Source organism: Poeciliopsis prolifica, unplaced genomic scaffold, assembly GCF_027474105.1.
Source record: "Poeciliopsis prolifica strain line A6 unplaced genomic scaffold, Auburn_PproV2 SCAFFOLD061, whole genome shotgun sequence".
Taxonomy (NCBI): domain Eukaryota; kingdom Metazoa; phylum Chordata; class Actinopteri; order Cyprinodontiformes; family Poeciliidae; genus Poeciliopsis; species Poeciliopsis prolifica.
Genome location: NW_026562436.1, coordinates 1,666,141 through 1,686,085, shown reverse-complemented (window position 1 = coordinate 1,686,085; position 19,945 = coordinate 1,666,141). Strand labels below are relative to the sequence as shown.

General features: G+C 38.5%; 1 protein-coding gene and 1 pseudogene across 4 annotated transcripts in view; both read right to left on the bottom strand.

Moving 5' to 3' along the window:
- Positions 1-2,257: 2,257 nt before the first annotated feature.
- LOC129379758 (uncharacterized) lies at positions 2,258-8,485 on the bottom strand (annotated as a pseudogene).
- Positions 8,486-9,048: 563 nt separating this feature from the next.
- LOC129379814 (seizure 6-like protein) overlaps positions 9,049-19,945 on the bottom strand; it is a 59,290-nt gene continuing 48,393 nt past the window's right edge. The window contains exons 11-17 of one of the 4 annotated variants that reach the window (XM_055060701.1): positions 15,709-15,903; positions 15,069-15,260; positions 14,295-14,489; positions 13,340-13,375; positions 12,947-13,061; positions 12,448-12,553; positions 9,049-11,825 (exon numbers count right to left, since the gene is read on the bottom strand). In XM_055060701.1, the coding sequence (XP_054916676.1) occupies positions 11,793-11,825; positions 12,448-12,553; positions 12,947-13,061; positions 13,340-13,375; positions 14,295-14,489; positions 15,069-15,260; positions 15,709-15,903 (872 nt within the window). In that variant the 3' untranslated portion in view covers positions 9,049-11,792. The remainder of the gene's footprint in view (positions 11,826-12,447; positions 12,554-12,946; positions 13,062-13,339; positions 13,376-14,294; positions 14,490-15,068; positions 15,261-15,708; positions 15,904-19,945) is intronic. The other 3 variants (XM_055060702.1, XM_055060703.1, XM_055060704.1) reach the window with 3 other exon arrangements.

The following is a 19,945-nucleotide window of genomic DNA, read 5'->3' as shown; positions in this document are numbered from 1 at the left end:
AATTGAAACGAACTAAAGATCTGAGTTTTATTTTTAAAAAATTTACCTATGAAGCCAGGAGTAATGATGCACACAGAGCTTCAAAAAAGGGGGGCGCGGGGTCCTTTATTTTTTAGATATAGAAGAATAGTTTTTTCTCTCTCAAATGCATATATATATATATATATATATATATATATATATATATATATATGCTGAAAAAACATGACCCGTATTCAATCAACGGTTAGCTTCAGTGAAAATGGCGGCCGTAGCTTCACAGAGCTAAACTCTAACAACGGGTAAAACGAGAATTCGAGAACTCGGATCTTCTGTCAGGTGGCCATATAGTCACCTTCCTCCAACCGGTCTCGGTGCACAAAATGTCCTTCTCTTCTGTTTGGATTTTAGCAAGTACACTTGGCTGCAGCCTGCGGAAAGGGGCGGGGACGGACCACCGTCAGTCTCAGACCTTATATGGAAATAGGACTATTGCGTTCCGGAAATGAAGGGGGCGCTACTGACACCATTTCCGGTTCAACCGTGTTTTAATAATTATAATAATAACAACGCATTTTATTTGACAACGCCTTTCAAAACACCCAATAACACTTTTAACATTTAAAATTAATTACAAATTAACTACAAATTAAACAGTAAGGAAATGACATACCACGTGTTACGTCTGTCACGTGGTATGTCTGTCACGTGGTATGTCTGTCACGTGGTATGTCTGTCACGTGGTATGTCCCTTTTTTATTTTTAAATCTTTATTAAATCTTTGTTTTGGGATGTTAAAATTATATTTGTAACAAACAATCTAAAATAAGCAATAATAAGGAATCATTATGGAGATGTATTTATCTATCCTTATACCCTAACTATCCCAAACAAAAGTCATAAAACATAAATTAACATTTTAGAGGCAAATGTACGCTACATTAAGGACACATTTATCAATCCATCAATTATTTTACTCTCAGGTTATGCGTGCAGTGGGTGGTGAGAGCTGCTGCAGGGACCCTGGACAGATCCCCAATCCATCACAGAAAACAGATATAAACAAAAACTTTCTGGGTTTGAAATTCAAATAATAGATTTTGATGTTGTAAATGGTACTCTTAAAATAAATAAGTTAAAATCTAAAATATAATATCTTTTGCCTCATTTAACAAGGACTAGATGGAAAGGAGGTTTGGTCGGTAAAACGTTTAGTCAACAATTTTGCCCAACTGGGTTCATCCATTCACAGAACACTTTTGTTCTGTTTATTTGCCAAATATTTTTCTTAGTCACATTGTGAGTATAATTTACAAACAAATTAAATGACTTTTGAACTTCTAACAAGCTCAACTATTATTGTTTACCATAATGTCTTAATCAGTAAACTGACCGGTGTCCCACTATTCCGTTTAGAAATTCAAAATCAATTCTACCAATTGCAATCGATTCATAAACTGCGCCCCAAAGACCATAAATATGCAATTGTTGCAAAACCCAAAGTGATTCATTTAAAAATTTAAATGTAGCTTCAACCTGGAAAGACTCACACAGAAAGTAGGTTTTAGAAAGTTTATTTGATAAGAAATAATCTTTGGACCCCGGCAGTGGACACTGTGCTGGTAACTGCCAGAGAGAATGACTCGCTGTTCAATTTTTTCTGTATGAAAACCTTTTTTAATAAATTCACTGGATACATAAATTAAACCTATATGTAAATTGTAACCGTCTTCATCTCCTCTGATCACGGCGCCGGTCTCATCTCCTCCATCCTTCACAAACTCCGGCTTGATGTGCAACTGCTCCTCACCTGAGCCTCCATCACCTCCACCTGGTCTCCACCTTCACTCAGCTCACCTTTAATCTTATGTTTGTATTATGACTTTGTAACTAAACAATGTTTCCGTATGTTCTTGCTTTATTATAAAACAACAGTTGATTCTGACTGTTAAAACAAACAACTTAGCCGTATGTCAGGTTTGTAAAGAAAATTTGTAATGATTCCAGTCATTGTTTAAATAAAGTATAGGAAACATTTTATTTACACATATACATTTTTTTAAAAATACAAATTTTTAAAACAAGGTGATCCAATTAGTAAACAACACTCAATATATTTACAACTACTTTGTTGGTTCTACTCTACAACAAAATGCAGCCACAATGTAACTGTGTAACAACACCATTTCTATAAAAACTAAATAGTTTAAATCAATTGAATTACAAGAAAAGGAACATTCAAAAATGTACATAATATTGAAATAACACATTACAAAAATTAAAGACTGAACAAGTCAAAAGGCAAATGTGTTCAGCATAAAAAACAAAAAACAATGTCTGACAAGACTATAGAAAACAACTAATATCTTCCTTGCATTCAGTACTGGCACTCAGGGCAGTGTCCAGGTATGCCATCAGAATAGTAACCAGGGTATTATCCTCGTCTTGCATTACGGGTGAAGCCCACACAGTCTTTATATAGCCGGTTGCAGGAAGAACAATTCACAACCGCAAAAGGAATTCTGTTTTCTGCCTTGAATGATTCAGAAAATTTACCCCAGCTGATCTCACCTGTTAATGAAAATATGATTTTATTGTAGTTGAAATCTAATTTCACATGTTTTAGGTGAAAAAAGTCAAAGGTCCTTACCATCTAGCCAGGCAAAGTGAGTCTTCCTCCTGAAAACCGGGTCAGACACAATGGCCTTAAAGGACTTACAGGTCAATGCCAAAGTGAGGTAAGCTGTGTCTCCCTGTTCCAGTATCACCTCCTGGAGAATAGCTTCTAGTATAATTTGAGGCATCTGAAAATAATAATAATAACAAAGAAAAAGGTGCATAGCAAGACTCATACTGGAAGAATGGCTATGACATGAATATGAATGAATCTTACCTGTAAGATTGGCGGTATACTTTGTACCTGCAAGGTGAAGAGCATTAAACAATAATTAAGACTTTGTATTTCTCAGTACCTCATCCTCTCCATCTCTAATGGTATAAAAACACTGTCCAAATAATACATTTGTATTTTTATTTATTTTGCCTAAATAATTTAGGGTGTTAGTATCATTGGCCCATAAAAACACACAAATCAAAATTACTAGTTATGCGTAAATTTTAAAAACTAACCTCAATTTGTTCCTCGGTTGCTTTGGCATAGTTGTGGTCATCAGCAAACAGAGTCTGTAAAAATAGAGATATTTTTTAAGTAAAAGATGAATACAAGTCCAAATAACATAAAAAGTGATTCAACCCTTTTAATTATTCTATCCTGATTTTCTTTCAGACTTAAAAACTAAGGATCCAGCAAAAGTGCACTGTGAATGGAAATAATAGAAAGTACATGATTCAAAGCTACAAAGTGATGAATTTTAGCTACAACTTACCTCACATTCTGCCATCTCCTCAACTTTTTTCCGCTTTCTCTCCTTTTGCAGTTCTTCTCTGGACCTTTTAAAAAGGACAAATTGAATGTTTTCTTAAAAAAGCTGTCATTTGTGCAACATGATGACGTACAGTGCACCTTTATTGTTCTTACTTCACAGGGACGTTTCTCAAGAGAATCAGAGACCACCATCTTCGTATCGTCATCATATCATTCTGTGGACATCACAGGTTCACATTTAATGAAATCTCCAAGAGAAAGAATAGACTGTCATCTGTTTCCTTACCTCACTGAAATCAAATAATGCTCCCATTACAAAGTACAGTGCATACTGTTGAGAAAAATGTGATTATTATATCTATACAAACCATACAACAATATGGTGGGTGGAAGTGGATGTTACCATCACTACAAACATTCCACAATTGTTGGACAGTCCTTGTTTTGGCAATTCCTGTGGTGTTTAAGAGAAAATTCAAAAAGGGGGAAGAAAATGAATGCGTCATTATTTTAACAATAAAATTGAGGTAAAGGACAAGAGTCTTACCCACAGTATTGATTATAAACATTTAAAGCAGGAATGGTTTGAAATAAGCAGCTCTGAAGAACCACAAGTGTCCCATCATAACATCTCACCTTAACATTATTATTATTACTTGTACTGCATATTAACTTATCTAGCTCCTTGTTGTTGTGTACTAAATTAAGCTTAACAAAAGCATTGACATTACTATGACGTGTTTTCTGTTGAAATAGCAGATACACAAGGCATGGCTGTTTTTGTAATTTAAATTTTTCTCAAGGTCATACTTTGGTATGGGTTAAACGGCAACAAATTTTTTGTTAGAAGTTACTGTCACACACTTACCAGAAGCACCCCACACTTTCTCAAAAACCTTGTTATAAAACCTTGTTGTCCCGCAGACTGAGCACAAGATCCATCTTAGAACCTCTGCTGTCAATTCGACATTGACTGCAGAGTCTCCTGATCTCAGGTACCTTTAAATATCACAAAATGTGAGTCATTTTTAATAGTATTTCACTCTCCTGAAAGACCAACACAATCGGAAAATTCTAAAAAGTAAATAAAAAAGAGACTACCTTGAGATTGAGAACCTCATCTGCAAGCCGCTCTTCTGTGAGAAACTGGTCTACATCACAGTCGGAATCAGGCAAGTGGACTTTTTCACTCTCTGTGTTTATCAAATTGTCAGATCGTCTTGTCTGTGGTCCAATCCAGGGGGACCAGTTGTGATAAGTAGGCTTTACAACAAAAGGATTCTTGCAGCCAGCTGAGAAATACAATGGAGACAAGCAAACACATTTTTGAGGCACATTAACACATGAATAACTTGGTGCACAAAATGTTTCCAATTCATCTGTTGAATAGACATCAGACTTACGTGGATAAAGTCCACGGCTAATCACTTCCATAGTAACCCCTTCCCAAATTGAGCGTGCATTCACTTTGCCATTATAGTGTTGAGGTGGGTTTGGTATTTCACTAACTTTAAAAATAAAACAAAAAACACAAGATTTCATTTTTTCAATGTTCATTTCAGATGAGTCAAAAATGTCAAGTAACAGTTTTTTTATCCTTGCAGGTTTCAAACCTAAAGACCTACCTGGCATGCTGAAAACACCTTTCTTATGGAGATCCATGACCACAACTGCAGGATGATCCCCACATGAAACACATGAGTATTGGTAGCCATGGTCACTTAGACCTTCAAACGACAGATATACCTGCAGGATGCGATCCTTGTAAGGAAAGTTCTCTCCTTCTGTGTAGTCGATCATTTCGATTATGCTACTTACAGCAGTGTGAGTCTACAGAAATAATTAGGGCACATTTACTAAATCACAGTAATGCCTTTAGATAAAAAGCTCATAAATGCATGTTTTACCATTTATTTCAATGTGTTAAAAATAATATTCACATTCTACACAAATAATTAAAAACTACAACTAACCTGCAATGCATTCCTCAGTACCAGACACAAATGTATGGACAGCAGCAAGTGATCGTTGAAGTTGTGAATACCATCTTCCCAGTCTTGATATCGGTAAACCATGGAACAGTTGGGGCAAGTCTTCCTGAATGTTGATATACCTACGAGAATATTAAAAAGGTTATATTAAGATCTTATGCTGACATGATGGAATAAAAATATGAATATTATTCTTCTGGAAATAAAAATAAATCAGTACACTTGTAATTAGAGCAGAGTACAATAAATGACAAACCTTTAACTACTCCTGTCACAGTCAATATTTTAGCAGTGGAAGATACCAACTGAGGGTCACCAAGACTGGTATGCTGTCCACATTCTGTGCATTCAGTCTCTGATGGGATCAGATGTTTGGGGAACCCATTGAGAGCCTTGGCGTCTCTACTTCTGGTGATAAGACTGTCAGGGAGATCAGAAGGTATTTTCTTCTGGTAAATCAAATACTTGATTATCCTCTCTGCTGCTTCATCAGTAATGGAACCACTTTCCTCCTGGCATTCCGATACTGTTGTCCCACACTTAATTGATTATTGATTACAGAATTTTTAAAAGTCTAATCTGAAAACATCTGGGAAAAATGGAAGTCAATCATAAAAATATCAAATTCTTCAAATGTCTTTCTAGATGAAGGCACTTGGAAAATGTAACACTTTTGTTGTTGCATTGTTATCAAAAATGTGAAAACTACTGCATTAACAGAAAATAAAATTATTTTTGAAATGTCAAATTGAACATTTTTAGTATTAATGGAAATGCAATGACGCAGATGGTTCTACTTGACCTAATTCTAAAGCAACATCACAAGATTGAAGTCAAAAACGGAAGAACATTTAGCTTCAGAATGCCGCAGGAGAACCTGTGAATGTCTTGAAGGATTATTGCACCTGCATATCAAGACAGTGAGAAATACCTTCAAAATATCCTTCAAACTGAACAATTACAATGGATTGAAGAGGTTCCACACATGTTAAAAAGGGAAAACCTGGGAATTTATAAAGCAAATTTATTTTCAAATTTTTAAATTGCACAATTACTGCATATGTTTATTGGGAGCGCGGATGGTGATGCTGTAGCATTCATGCATTCCAACAAACTGGACTTACACTCTGGAGCCTTGCTGTCACAGCACTAACGCTGGAATTCAGTGAGAGCGGCCATTTAATCCACAAAGATTTGTAGAAACAATCTACATCTCAATGTAATAACTTTGAAGGGTGAGCAAATACCTTTGACGATGTATTTCTTTTGCATCTTTTCAACAATTACTGATGGATTTTTACCACATGTTTTTCCTCAGCGAGTTCTTTGTTGTATTAAGAATCTTTTTCTGTCGCTGCACTCCCCGAGTGTCTCTGGATAATGGTACCACCAGCTATACATAGTAACTGCAGGCGGTAATTCTGGTTCTGCGAGTGTCTTTTGGTTCATTAAACCTGTGTGTGGGTTTCTCAGAGAGCCGGATATTATCAAGCATCTGGTTAAAAGCTTCTCAAGAGATGAATTAAACGCAGCAGGGAAGCCACTAGAAACTGTTACCATGCAGGAAACCTTGTAGTGCGATTAGAATTCCTGCTGGCTACAGAAAGAGTCATTAGGACATTAAAGGAGGCTGGAGGTAAGGAAAAGCCACATGGGAGAATTTGCTTCAAAGCCATTATATATTTGCAAGATGACAACATTAGGATAGAGAGAAGTCATTCATCAAACAGAATGGAAGCTATTCTAAGGAATTTCATCATTAGTTTAACCACCACAATGTGGGAATGTTGAGTCCACTTTATGTCAGACAGTTTTCTATGCCACAGCTCTGGTTTCTTTGCTGTCAAATCACATGCACTCCAAGGTGGTGATGAGTCTCGTTTCAGACATTGTGGTTCTGAAAACTGAAGCACCGTTCAGCCCCACAGTTTGTGAGACTGAAGCACTGAGTGTCCAACCCGGCAGTCAGCAGCATAGGAGCACCACAGGGACTGAACTCTCACCATTCCTTTTCACTAACTGCACTGCAGACTTTCAGCACAAGTCTGACCTCTGTCATCTACAGATGACTCTGCAGTTGCTTTCAGATGAGAGACGGGGTAAAGCCTGGACAAGTTACCAGTCTGTCACAGAGAACCTGAAATAATAATAGGGAGTTAGTAGGAGGCGAGATCCAGGTAGGGATGATGATGACAAATGAAAAATGAGGATTATTGAGAGATGAACCTTTATCCAGCTCTGTTTATGCTTTTTTCTTTGAAGGTGCAGAATGCTTAACATTTGTGCCAGAACCTCCACAGCCTGCCAGTGACTAACCATCTCTGAACCATCAGCTGTTGATCACATCACACCAGTCACGAGATCAACAGCCGAACAGGACTACTGGTGAAAATGATGACAAAGTCGACAGGAAGAAGAAGGAGGATCATGTTTGTTCCCTACAGTCTGCAGCTGGCTCCACTTGAACTCACAGTATTGCACAGTTCATAAAAACCTTTGTGTCATTTTGTATTGAATCTGTAACTCTACTGTAAAAAGATTTCCCCAACTTGCAGTAAAACTGCATATAGTACGCTCCATAAATTGCTGTAAAATCAGAGATTCCAATTTCACCACTCGCAGATAAGTGCTCCAAATTGTCCATCGCCTGGATAAGATAATGTCTCCCGATTACTTCTAGATGCTCAAGCTCCATGGCTGAATTTTGAATAATTAAACCGGTTACATCCGCTGCCATGATTTTCTTTGCGACTTATTGCATGAACAAGCTTATTCGTGTGATTTTAATTTCATTTTTTAATTTAATGGAAGCACTGCAATTCCAAAATTGTATTTGTTCGACATTAGCATAATATAGACAAAAGATTTAAAGGAAACACAGTTAATGAGATCTACCATGTCTCGTGTAAAAAAGAATGCAAATGTTTACTAGATAATGTGTCGCATTGTGCCACATTGCGACACGTTATCCACTCCATGTGGAGTGGATCCTTCAAATAAATACTGAGTGGATCCTGCTAATGACAGGAGCCCGCAGGTTTCTCTGTTCCATCATTCCCCACAGGCTGGCCATCTGGTTGGGCTTCTTGGGGCGGATCTTGGTCTTGGGCTCTTTCATGTGCTTGTCCATTAACCTCAGCTCAAATCTGATGAGTGATTTTGAATAGAAACTGTGGTTAGGTTCTGTGTCAGACTGATTTCAAACCTCAGAGAAATGCCGCCTTGTGTAGTTCTGACTTCTTCATTTTAAACATTTTCAACTCTCGTCCACTTTTCACATTATTTTGTGGTAATGTTAACATTTAGTCATAGTTCACGTCCCTTTAAAGAGTAGGATTGTTCATTTTTTTTAAAATATCCATTTTAATGTCAAAATTACAGAGTTTCTTGAATATGTTGCTTATTCTGAAGTCCGACTTCCTGGAGGTCAAATACTAAACATGGAGCCTGTATAAAAAACGAAAAAAAAATCCACCCATGAGAGATGGGTGGATTGATGAACAGAAAGGAAATTTAATCTAAAAACAATCTTTTATCTTATCTTTCCAAACGTCTCCACAGTTAGATCATGCAGAAGTTCTGAATAATGTCTCAGTTTCCCCTAAGACAAATGCTCAGTCTGGATTGACTCATTGCAATCTGATGCATTTCAGGGACAACCAAAGGCTGGTCAAGAGAAAAGATGGGAATGCATTCATTTCAGAAATTTAATTTTTCATATTTTTTCTATGTAAATCTCCGAAAGAACAAACCTACTATATAAAACATGACACACAAATCTTAAAGCACTCCAGTCTTAACAAACTTTTTCACACTTTTTTTATTCAAGTTTTACTTCTTATTTAAGTAAACTGACCATATTTGTCCAATCATAATGAAAATGTACATTTATTATTCTGCATAAAACGTCACATTTACAGTACATCAAAATAAATACGTCTTCTTCTGGGATCGCTTGAGTTGCACTTTAATACTGATCAATTAACTACAGCTACACATTTCACGTCTCGCAGTGAAGCCTGGTCCTAATCTCTCTCTAACCGCCAGCCTCTCCTGGCGTGTCACGACACGTCTGTTAAGCCAGCTGCATGCGGAAGGAAGAAGACAAGAGTTCTGCGGTGGCCCTCAGTGGACACATGGGGACAGGAGGCTTCCTGTGTTAGGCCGACTGGGTTAAAAAAATAAAAGACGCTACATTTTCCTTCTTAGTGTTGTCAGTTACTTGGAAGAGAACATGACTCATGAATGTGGACAGAGAAATTCCCCCTCTGTTCTCATGAGCTGTCAGTGAGATTGAAAGACAGTGATGTTCAAATATGGATGTGTTAAAGTTCCAGTGGAGTCAGATGGATAGGAGTTTTTTCTTGTTTGTTTTCTTTCTGGATTTTAGGAACCCAAGCAACCATTGTTTGTCTGTTTTCTTTTTCACAAATTCACTGCAGTATGTAGCTTTTTTAAAATATGCATATATTTGAGGTATTTGTTAAAGCTGTTACCATGTCGTGACAGTATGAGACAAATTTTCTGTGGAAAAAAAAAATCCACCTCCTCCGCCTCCTTTCTGTGTTCCTCCTGCCATCTGAACAAATATGCAGCTCAGTCAGAAACAACCAATCAGAGATAGGAGGAGAGCCTTAGCATTGTAAATCATGCTTATGTATGTTTTACTTGCACCCCCACCCTTTCCCACTGCTGCGCCGCTGCTTCTTCTGTGCAAAGGAGCCTGTCATGAATGCTAATGGAGTTAGCAGGACCACCCATGACAACGGATAAACAGGTTTTCTGGAAAGATAAACTGTCCCTCTGCCATTATTGAAAAACGATATGTGGTTTCTCAATATACTGACAGCCATTGACAGCGCTAAGACCCTCCCCCTGGCTCTGATTGGTTGCGTCTGATCTGTGCATTTTGGACACAAAGGAGCTTATTTTTCTCACAGTTTATATGTCTGTTATACTGTCCTGACATAATTTAAGAAATATGCACAAAACATTGGTTTTATAAAAGTTACCTACTGCAGCTTTGATAAGTAACTAGTCTCACTTCCCCGAGCACCTACTGGAACGTGAGCTGTAGATAAAGCCGGCAGCACACATATTCAGACATGAGACGCATCATGTAGGCTCCCCTGCTATGGCCTGTAAATGCTATGCTAATGTCGTAGCAATGACTAGTGCTACTTAGTCCATTATTCACTGATGATGATTCATTCAGCTAAGTGGCTCATGCAGAAGACGACCTGCAGTGATTTGCCCTTGAGGTCATTAACTGATGGCAGGACATTTTCTTTCCACGTGAAGAAAGAAATCTAAGGGGGAAGTATTTTTTCATACCATTGTAAAATCTTAAATAATTTTTTTTAGATTTGTCTGTTTTTGGTGTGTATTGGATGTACTTGTGGGACATTTTTTGACAATGCTATTCAAAAATAACTTTTTCCACAGTAATGGAATTTAGTTCATTTCTCCATTTTGAAACAATCCAAAAGAAATTGACAGGTGATGAAACAGAATGCCTTATTATTTGTATCCGTTTTGTCCCAACAGCTGATTCATTTTAATACAGCAGAGCTTTGCACAGCTGAGTGGTTGCCATGGGAGATTAAAGGATTTCTCAAACATGCATGAAAGAATCAAAGCAATACTCCAGGTACGGTTCTGATGAGGGAATAACATTATGACATGACGTAAAGCTCAAAAAAGTTGATTTTACACAGTACTGCCCCTTTAAATCTATTATTTACATCTGACAGCACAACAGAGCCCCTATAGTCTGATAGTTATGGTGCAATAGACTGCAGTGGCGTTTTATGTCTATCAACTAGCTTGCAATATTTACATTTCAATTTCATCTTTCCAAAAAAAAAACCCCAAAAAGACCCAAAAACATTTCTCATCTCGAATTCGAATGTGAAGTAAATTATGTTTCTGTTGGTTTCCTGCGTGTCAAGGCTTCAAATTTAATGCAGAAATGTCAAACTCCTCCAGTAACAAAGGTAACTACAAAATACATGAACTTGGCTTCTTCAGGAAAAAAGTTCGATAGCAGCTCTCTTCCAAATGAAACGAAAACATGATGAGAAATCTTGTTTCTCCCGAAAAGAATATGTTTTGACCCTCTAACTCCTCCCACGGCGTCCTGTCCCCGACGCCTTCCTTTACCACCGTCCATATCGCCTCCCACTGACGTGTCACCGGCTCGTGTTCATTTCTCTTTGCTTCACAGGTCCCCCTTCAGTTTCCCATTATGTCTACAAAAGCTATCACATCAAAGGGAGGGGTGGGCGGGGAGAGATGAGTGACTGTGTCTTGTAGCAGGGAGGGGCTGGACATCATTATTTGTATTTACATGGCCTCCTCCTGGGTAGAAAGGGTCAGGGAGGGATGATGAGGTGTCAGCCCCGGGTGGTTGCTTCAGAAGTGTCTTTAGAAATGTCTCATATTGAGACTTCATATTCACGAGTGTCCTGCTGAAAGGGAAGCAGAGTGAGAGAGGCGGCGTTACCTCAACAAAATCCCAGACAGTTCAACTTTAAGGAGCTTATGTCATCATTTTTAAAACTTTTCTTTGTCAGGCGCATTTGGGGTTGTAGGCTAGTGGCTTTAGCTTCACACCAGCGAAGTGTTTTGGTTTGGTGGTTTGGTCTGTTGTTTGTGGATGTTGCTTGCGCGTCAAATTTTACTGACGTATCAGGTAAATGCGAATACAAATGTTCCATCTCGGACTTTTGTAGCTTAATTGCATCAGAATCAATGTAATTAATTGATTGCATTTAATGTGTTCTAGTCCTGGGCCAGGAGCTGTATTTATCACACAGCTTGAGCTCTGTAAGTTAGCTTTCTCAACAACATGTCATTTGAAAAGCCAGTCTAAGCAAATGCTACACATGTAGCAGGAAGGCTTAGAAAACTCACTGCAGCTGATTATCATAGGTAAAAGTAAGGGCTCCAAAGATGTTATAAATGTGAAATTATTTTAAAAAACGACTTACCTGCTTTGACAAACACAAGTACTCTTGTTTCAATATTAAAACTGAACATAAAAACAAAAGGTTTTTATATTTTCCACAATTTCCACATTTGGACACTTACTCCTCCTGTCTCATAAAGCGGGTTGTCAAATTCTGTCTCCACAGTGATCTGTCGGTAAGGGTGAGGGTAGATCAGCGGCAGCCTCAAGTTGGTGTGATATCTGCACCTGTTGGGCCAAAGGAGGAAATCCACATGTTAAAGGTGGCAATCAGACATTATGAAAAAAACAACTGTTTTTATTTTAGTTTTTATTTTTTATTACAAGACGCTCAATCATCTACAGTTTCACACCAGCTTGTCAAAATGTGTGTGAACTTCAGAATGGCACATTTTTCAGGTCTTGGAAAAACTAATTTCAAACTATTTCCTTCCACTTCACAATTATCACATGAAAAGTAGTTTTTTTTTGTTGTTGTAATGTGTGAATACTTTTGCATTGTATTAGTCTTAGCCTTTTATTGACTCCTGGGTGATAAAAAAGGGACACTTGAGCCCACAGCGCTCCTGTGCTTATCTGAGCCGTTCCAGTGATTCTCAGTCCAGGAGTTTTTGGACTCACCTTGTGACGTAGACGTAGGCGCCTCCAAGCAGCACAGACAGCAGCAGAACCAGGACGAAGATGGCTAGCGCAACGTTTCCTCCATCCAGAGGGGAGCCTGCCGTCGCCTCTGCAACTGACACCCAATAAATGAATGATGCAGGATTAATAAGAGAGCATCATCCGGAAAATAAGAAGTCAGGATGAAGGAGGTCTAGGAAATGCAGGTGAATGAAATGCATAAACGCTGGTAGTGGGAGAAACACACAGATGGCAAATGAACCCGGTAGATGTTGATGAAATGTACACAAAGAGAGGAATGCTGGTTTTCTGAAACATTTTTCTCCCCTTTCTTTGTGACTTTTGATTTTTCTGTTCACTTCTCACCACACAGACAGACAGACAGACACTCACCTTCCAAAGCATGGTTGCCAAAGCAGTCACGGTTAGCTGAAAAACATCATTCTGTCAGTCAGTGCATATGAAAACTGACACCACACAGACTGTTTCTTTTTTGTACTCTGTATTTTTAACAAAGCCTCTCCTCCAGGTTCACATTCAGTCTTCTTTTTATGTACTACGCCTGTCAAATCTTCTCATTTGCATAGTCAGTTAAAAATGTAAGTCAAAAATAGAGAAAATGTCCATGCAATGTGCAAACTATTTTTCACTGATACACTTTCTAAGAAAACACTTATCCTCGTGTACTGTAAGCAAAATTAAAATAAAGCATTCGCCTTCTTATATCATTTGAAAACTGCTTTGTGCCTGATATTAAACGGTTTGGTGATAGTGAATGGAAGCAGCTGAAAGTCTCACTTTTCCACACATGATCAATGTTTTACTTATTAGGATTTTACTGCCCCACAGTAACGTAGTTGTGGTGGAACTGGATTAAAATGCTTAAACGAGTTAATTGGAGGGACTATAAAAAAAAAACACAAACATTTTAAATTCAAAATTGTTCTTTCTTGCTAAATTATTAAATAAATTGATATATGAGCTCAACAACAAAGACATTTATTGTTTTTAATTAGTTACTTAATGAAACTTTCAGGTGTGACATAAAAGCAAGGTCAAAACAAATCAATGATTTAAGTTTAATTTAAATAAGTTAACTGGATTCATGTGACAGAATAGTCCTGTAGAAAAGTGACAAAACCTAAAGGTGAACAGATGACATCTGTCCAGTTTGATACTGAACCTCAGATATCTGTATCAGTGCAGAACGTGGATCAGCGCGTCCCTAAATTAGTTGTTACAGGAAATGTGAAGGGAATGTTCTGTCACAACTGGAAATGCCTCTCACCTCTTTAAAGCTACAGATCACCATAAAATCAAAAAGACCAAACTGAATAACAAATCTCACCCTGGCAGAGTGGAAGTGGGCCGCTCCAAAACGAAGGGTTCCCAATTATGCACTTAATGGCCACCTCTCCTATGAGCTCGTAACCTTGGTAACAGACGAACGTGAGTGACTCGCCGGGCAAATACAATCTCTTGGACAGGATCTGGTAGCCGTTGTCAGGGAGACCGGGGTTCTCACAGGAAACGGAATCCTCAGCTGGAGGAGAAAAACACGACAAACGCTGGCAGGAGGGATTCTGGTGTTTCTCAACCCTAAATTAGGAATTTTCTTAGTGTGTGTGTGTGTGTGTGTGTGTGGTGTGTGTGTGTGTGTGTGTGTGCCACAGCGGTACAGACAGATTTGACAGCCTCTGACTAAGGTGACATGAGTCATGGATAATCTCCACCCCCTCCTCCAGGTGGCTCAGGGCTGATTGGTTCGCTCTCTTAGCATTTCATTTACATATCAAACATTTGACACCTACATTAATAGCCCTGAAAAATACACACAGTCCACACATTATCAGGCCCAGGGTGAAGTGTAAAAGCAGCACCATCTATGGCTTGCATTAATGATAAATAAAGATTAATAATGAAGGAAAGACAGAGAGAGAGAAAAAAAGAGAGAGTGAGAAGGACTCACACAGACCAATCGTGTCAGATGGCTCTGCAAGGAAACCAAAGTGCCCCTGTTCTCCGTCCAGTGCAGTTCAACTGGTCAGACTGTTTTGTTTCTGCGTGTTTAACCGTTTCTCTCCAACCGTTCGGTCCGGGCCGCTCTGCGTCGGATACTCACACACGCAGTGAGGGAGTCGAGACGTCCACACAGGAGTCCCCGGCTCACGGCCGTAGCAGGTGATGGTGGCGCCGCCCTGCATGACGAAACCGGGGCTGCAGCTGTACTGAATGGTGGTGCCGACCAGCAGTTTGGGATCGGACAGGGTTCTGGTGGAGTGCTCCACGTGGCCCGGGTCGGAGCAGTACATGACTAAGAGGAGGAAACAAAATCGCATCAACTTCTGAGCGGAGACTTGATCAACGGTAAATTGAAGTAGTTTTGTTTTCAAGTAGTGAAACAAAAACAGTTGAATCTCGGTGTGAAGCTGGAGCCCCACCTTCTTCAAATCAGACTAAATTGGTGGCAAAAGTTTGTACTACGTTTGTGACGCGATCATTTTGAAGATTTGTAAACTTTTATTAATATCTTCAAATCCAAAGCAGCACACACACAGCACAAACTTTTGACACCAACTTTGTCTGACTTGAAGGTGGGGGCCCAACATCACTCAGTTGGCTATTAGGTTACAATGTATGTATCAAAAGACAAAACTTTTTAATGTTTGACCTTAATTCAGTCCAATTCCTAGATTTTTTTTTTAGACAATTGGAGAAAGCCATTCTGAATTCAGAAGGTTTTCCAGGTGAGAAGAACTGACTCTTTTCGCAGAATGGGGGCTGAGAGCTCCAGGAGAGGTCCAGCTGGCAGGTGAGGGTCTCCCGTCCCACCAGGTCGTACCCGGGGTCACACTGGTAGGTGATCCGAGCTCCTCGCACCAGCGCCACGTGTGACGTCGTCTTCCAGCCGTTCTGGATCTCAGGGAGGTCGGGACAGGAGTCGTTCCGGGAAACCTCTGAGGAGAGAGATTAGAGACAACAGCCTGATTAACTGCCTCTCCTCTCTGATGGTGTCAGCCACTGAGGTCCATGATTGGCTGTAATGAGAATCGCCGTCACTGTTAACGCGGGTCAAAAAGTCAATGTGACCAGAAGTGCTAGAGCTGATTATGACACGATGTGGCGAGAAGACGGATGGATTCATCGGGCAGTTTCTTCACCGCGGATCAGAGTGATGGATTTCATCTGAGCCGGGCCGATAATATCACCTCTGTGCTGATTTCACATTAGGACGGCCTCGCAGAGAGTGGCTGACAGTTTTGGAATTTTTCTGTTATGAAGATTAGAATTTTAATGTGTTTTTCTGTTATTAAGAAAGCAGAGCATTTCACGGCCCAAGTCACCAAATTGGCGTAAACAAAGGTCTTACCTAAAACAAGCGATTCATTGTGTCTAACAGTGACAAGATCCTTTTGTATTTGTTGCAAAAATGTAGCAAGAGAGTAAATAGATTAGTATTTGTTTTTCATCAACCGGCCTCGATTTCACACACGCAAGAAATGGCCATGTGGAGATGATTATTTTAACAAAGTGAAAATAACAAAATGGATAATGGCCTTGGAAATGGAGAATCATTAACTGTTTCACTATTTGCATATTTCATAGAAAGCAACAAGTAATATTATTGTGTCTACATACGGAGTCATAATATAATCAAAATGGGATGTCTATATTGGAAATAGGAGTTTATAAAATAGTTACAGTGGACTCCCACCCGTTACAAATCAATAAATATTATTTATGTTTTAAAGTGATTTAAGAACTATGAAAGGGGATTTTTCTGCATAATGATCTACTACCTAAGTTAGATCACAATTTATATTATTTGACTTCAGTCTACGTCTGAAAATCAAACTATGATAAATAAATGATAAAAACATGAATCATGACCCAAATGTTAGATATTTTTTAACTTCGATTCTAAAGGTGCCCTTGAAAATCAGCAGCAGCATCTGGGATCCATTAACCCCCAGGTGTGAAATAGATTAACGCCACAAGGAGAAACACCGAGACGGGTTTGAGTCCCTCCATCCACATACTGCCTCAAATTACACCAATAAACCTTAAACAGAATGAAATACTTGTCTCAGTTCATATTCTCATGGTAAGAAACTTCCACCAACTACAAAGTCCTCTCCTTCAAAGATGTTTTCACTGCCCAGTAAAAAAAAAGAAAAAAAAAAAAAGTGAAGCAGTCTTTGCAGACACACAGAGCTTTATCATTCATCTACAAAGACATGATTTCATCTCACAGATGAGGAAGCCTTTTTTGTTTGGACTAAGTTTTGTTTGCAAACTATCTTTAATTAATGATATCAGATTTCTTTTTAAGTCGTGTGATTTTTTTTAATGCTGCACTTCTGTGTGGAGAGCTTTGAAGAATTGATCCTGTGGAAATAATCTGTAATCAACTAATGACGTGATAAGTTAAAATGAGCACAATCATTCAGTTGTTTTGCTGATTGATTAAATATTATATAATGATTAAATAAATATCCAAACTTTATTTTGGATATTTATAGAGTCTTCCAGTTGCAGTGCTAAATGCTTCTCTGCTAGACCTACTAAATTAATATACAACATTATTGGAATGGTATTTGTATTGGCCGTTATTAGCTGTAAAATTTTAAATTCGGACATCGGCCACTCCAACAAAATAATTCATACAAAAGGCATTGTTCTTATAGCAAATATGCCTGCAGTGCAGCACAATGTAACGAGAAACTGTTAGGTATTAATGCACGACTGATGTGCTTTTCACTTGTTGCTTGTGAACATGTTCAGTTTTGTTATGTAAAGATTTACAAATTTGCACTGTGAGAGTGTTGTCATTGTCTGAGAGCTGATGTCATGAATAAACTTGACATTAAACATAATGGAAGTTGAAAGTGCATCATTTTCAGCCTCCTCCTTTGCATTTGGTAGCAGGCTTCATTGACAAAGTTAATTCAGTATTTTAATTCCACAGTAGAGAAAGTCATACAGTTTCACCAAGTAGGTATAGGAAAAAATATCAGCATTGGTATCGGTTATTGGCCAAACCAGTTTTGATATATCGGCATGTCGGATAGCGACCACAAACCGATACCCTGTCTTTCCATTTCCAACATTTCCAACATGGACACTTGGTCTAGTTCAGATGGAATCATCTCATTGTTCCTGCTTTACATCATTTGGTTGAACTGTTGGCTCACAGGGTTGCATAACTCTGTACAGCCTAACAATTTATCTTTTTTTTCTATTGACTTGCTCTTCCTCTGCTACGCGACCCGAACGTTTTGCATTTATTATTGGAGCACACACACACACACACACGCACACACGCACCACACACACACACACACACACACCCACACACACACACACACACCCACACACGCACACACACACACCACACACACACACACACACACACACACACTGTGCTTTATTCAAGGCGCATGGCCTCGTGTTGTTGTGGCTATATAATTTACTCCTCCGGGAAAGGCCTGGGAGTTTGTGGTGTCAAGAGGGTGACAAGTAAATTGGACCGCGTGTGTCTCAGTGCGCGTCTAAATTAGTGTCAGGTGTTGGATCTGGGACGCGGCGCCGATCACGCCAGCCGAGTGAGCGGAGGAAGCCACCGCCTCTGAAAGCCCATACTTGTATGTGAACGAGTGTCATTGTGCAATCGGTGAAACAAATAGGATGTGATTGAATAAGGGCAGAGTGAAAGTGGAAGAAAAGCCAAATGAGAATGTGAGGGGAACATAAAGGGAAAATGAAAAAACGGAGGAAGAGGACACGGAGGAGGTTTGAGGAAATATTGAAATGACTTGAAAGATAACTAAAAGACTTCTGAATGTGTTCCAGTGAGGGCTCTGATGGTTTTCTGCACTTTTTGTAATTTTTTAAAAAAGAAATCTTAACATTTTAGATTGTTACTTCAATTGTATTTTTTTCTCCTGAATATACAAATCAATAAATAAAATTGTTTGTGGAAGAAAGTATATTGTCTCCTGATCATTTTTAAGGATGAAGCGACAACTGCTCTTCCACTACTAACATTGCGCAATCTGAAATTACGAAAACAAATTTCCTTAGTGAATTTTGATAAAATACAAAAAAGTTTCTGCACTAGTTGTTTTTTTTTCCTTCCCATACCAAAATAGATGTACTTCGCGAAATTGCACTGGAACCATTTTTTTCACATCACCAGAAGCGTTATCGACATTACTACTGGCAAAAACCACAAAGAAGTCAACAGGAAGTGTCAGGAGGATGATGACAATTTGTTTTTTGTTTTTGCAGCTGGGTCCACCAGAGCTCTTCTAATCCATGACAATTTCCCCAAAAAGCCCCACATGTCGCCGCACCCAAGTAGGCGGGGCTTGTCACTCCAACACCTGAACTGAATACTACACTATATAAGCTTGTATGGTAGGAACAAGCTTATTCATGTGTGATTTTAAATTTCATTTCATATTTCCTGAAAACACAGTAATAGCAAGATTTTAAAAAAAATATTGTATCGTCACCTGTATAGAGAGAAAGATTTTGTGCGCATTTGTAATGGTAACGCAGTCAGAGTCACAAAGAATTCACCCAAATCGCCAGCACCATTCACTTATATGAAGAACTTAATATGTTACATTTTACAGTACAATAATCTCAAAGTAACTTCATGTAATTAATCATAGAGAAGCCATCTTAAAGGCTTTGTTCTGGGTCTGAATGGGATACAACATGAAGGAGTCAGATTTTGCCATCTTCTGTTGTCAAAGTTTTGGGCTTTTTTATATTTTAATGATTTAAGTTGTAGATATTCTTAAATTGTAATTACCCATCCACTTAATCACTTTCCTCATTTGTAAGACTTCCATTTCCTTCTAAGAAAAGAGTTTAAAAATAAGGTATTTTAAATTTAATACGTTTGCTCCTTTTTTATTATTGTAGCTATTGTGTCTTGTTAGAATCTATCAGTTTGCTCTTTTTTAATCTGCCTGAATTCTTATAAAT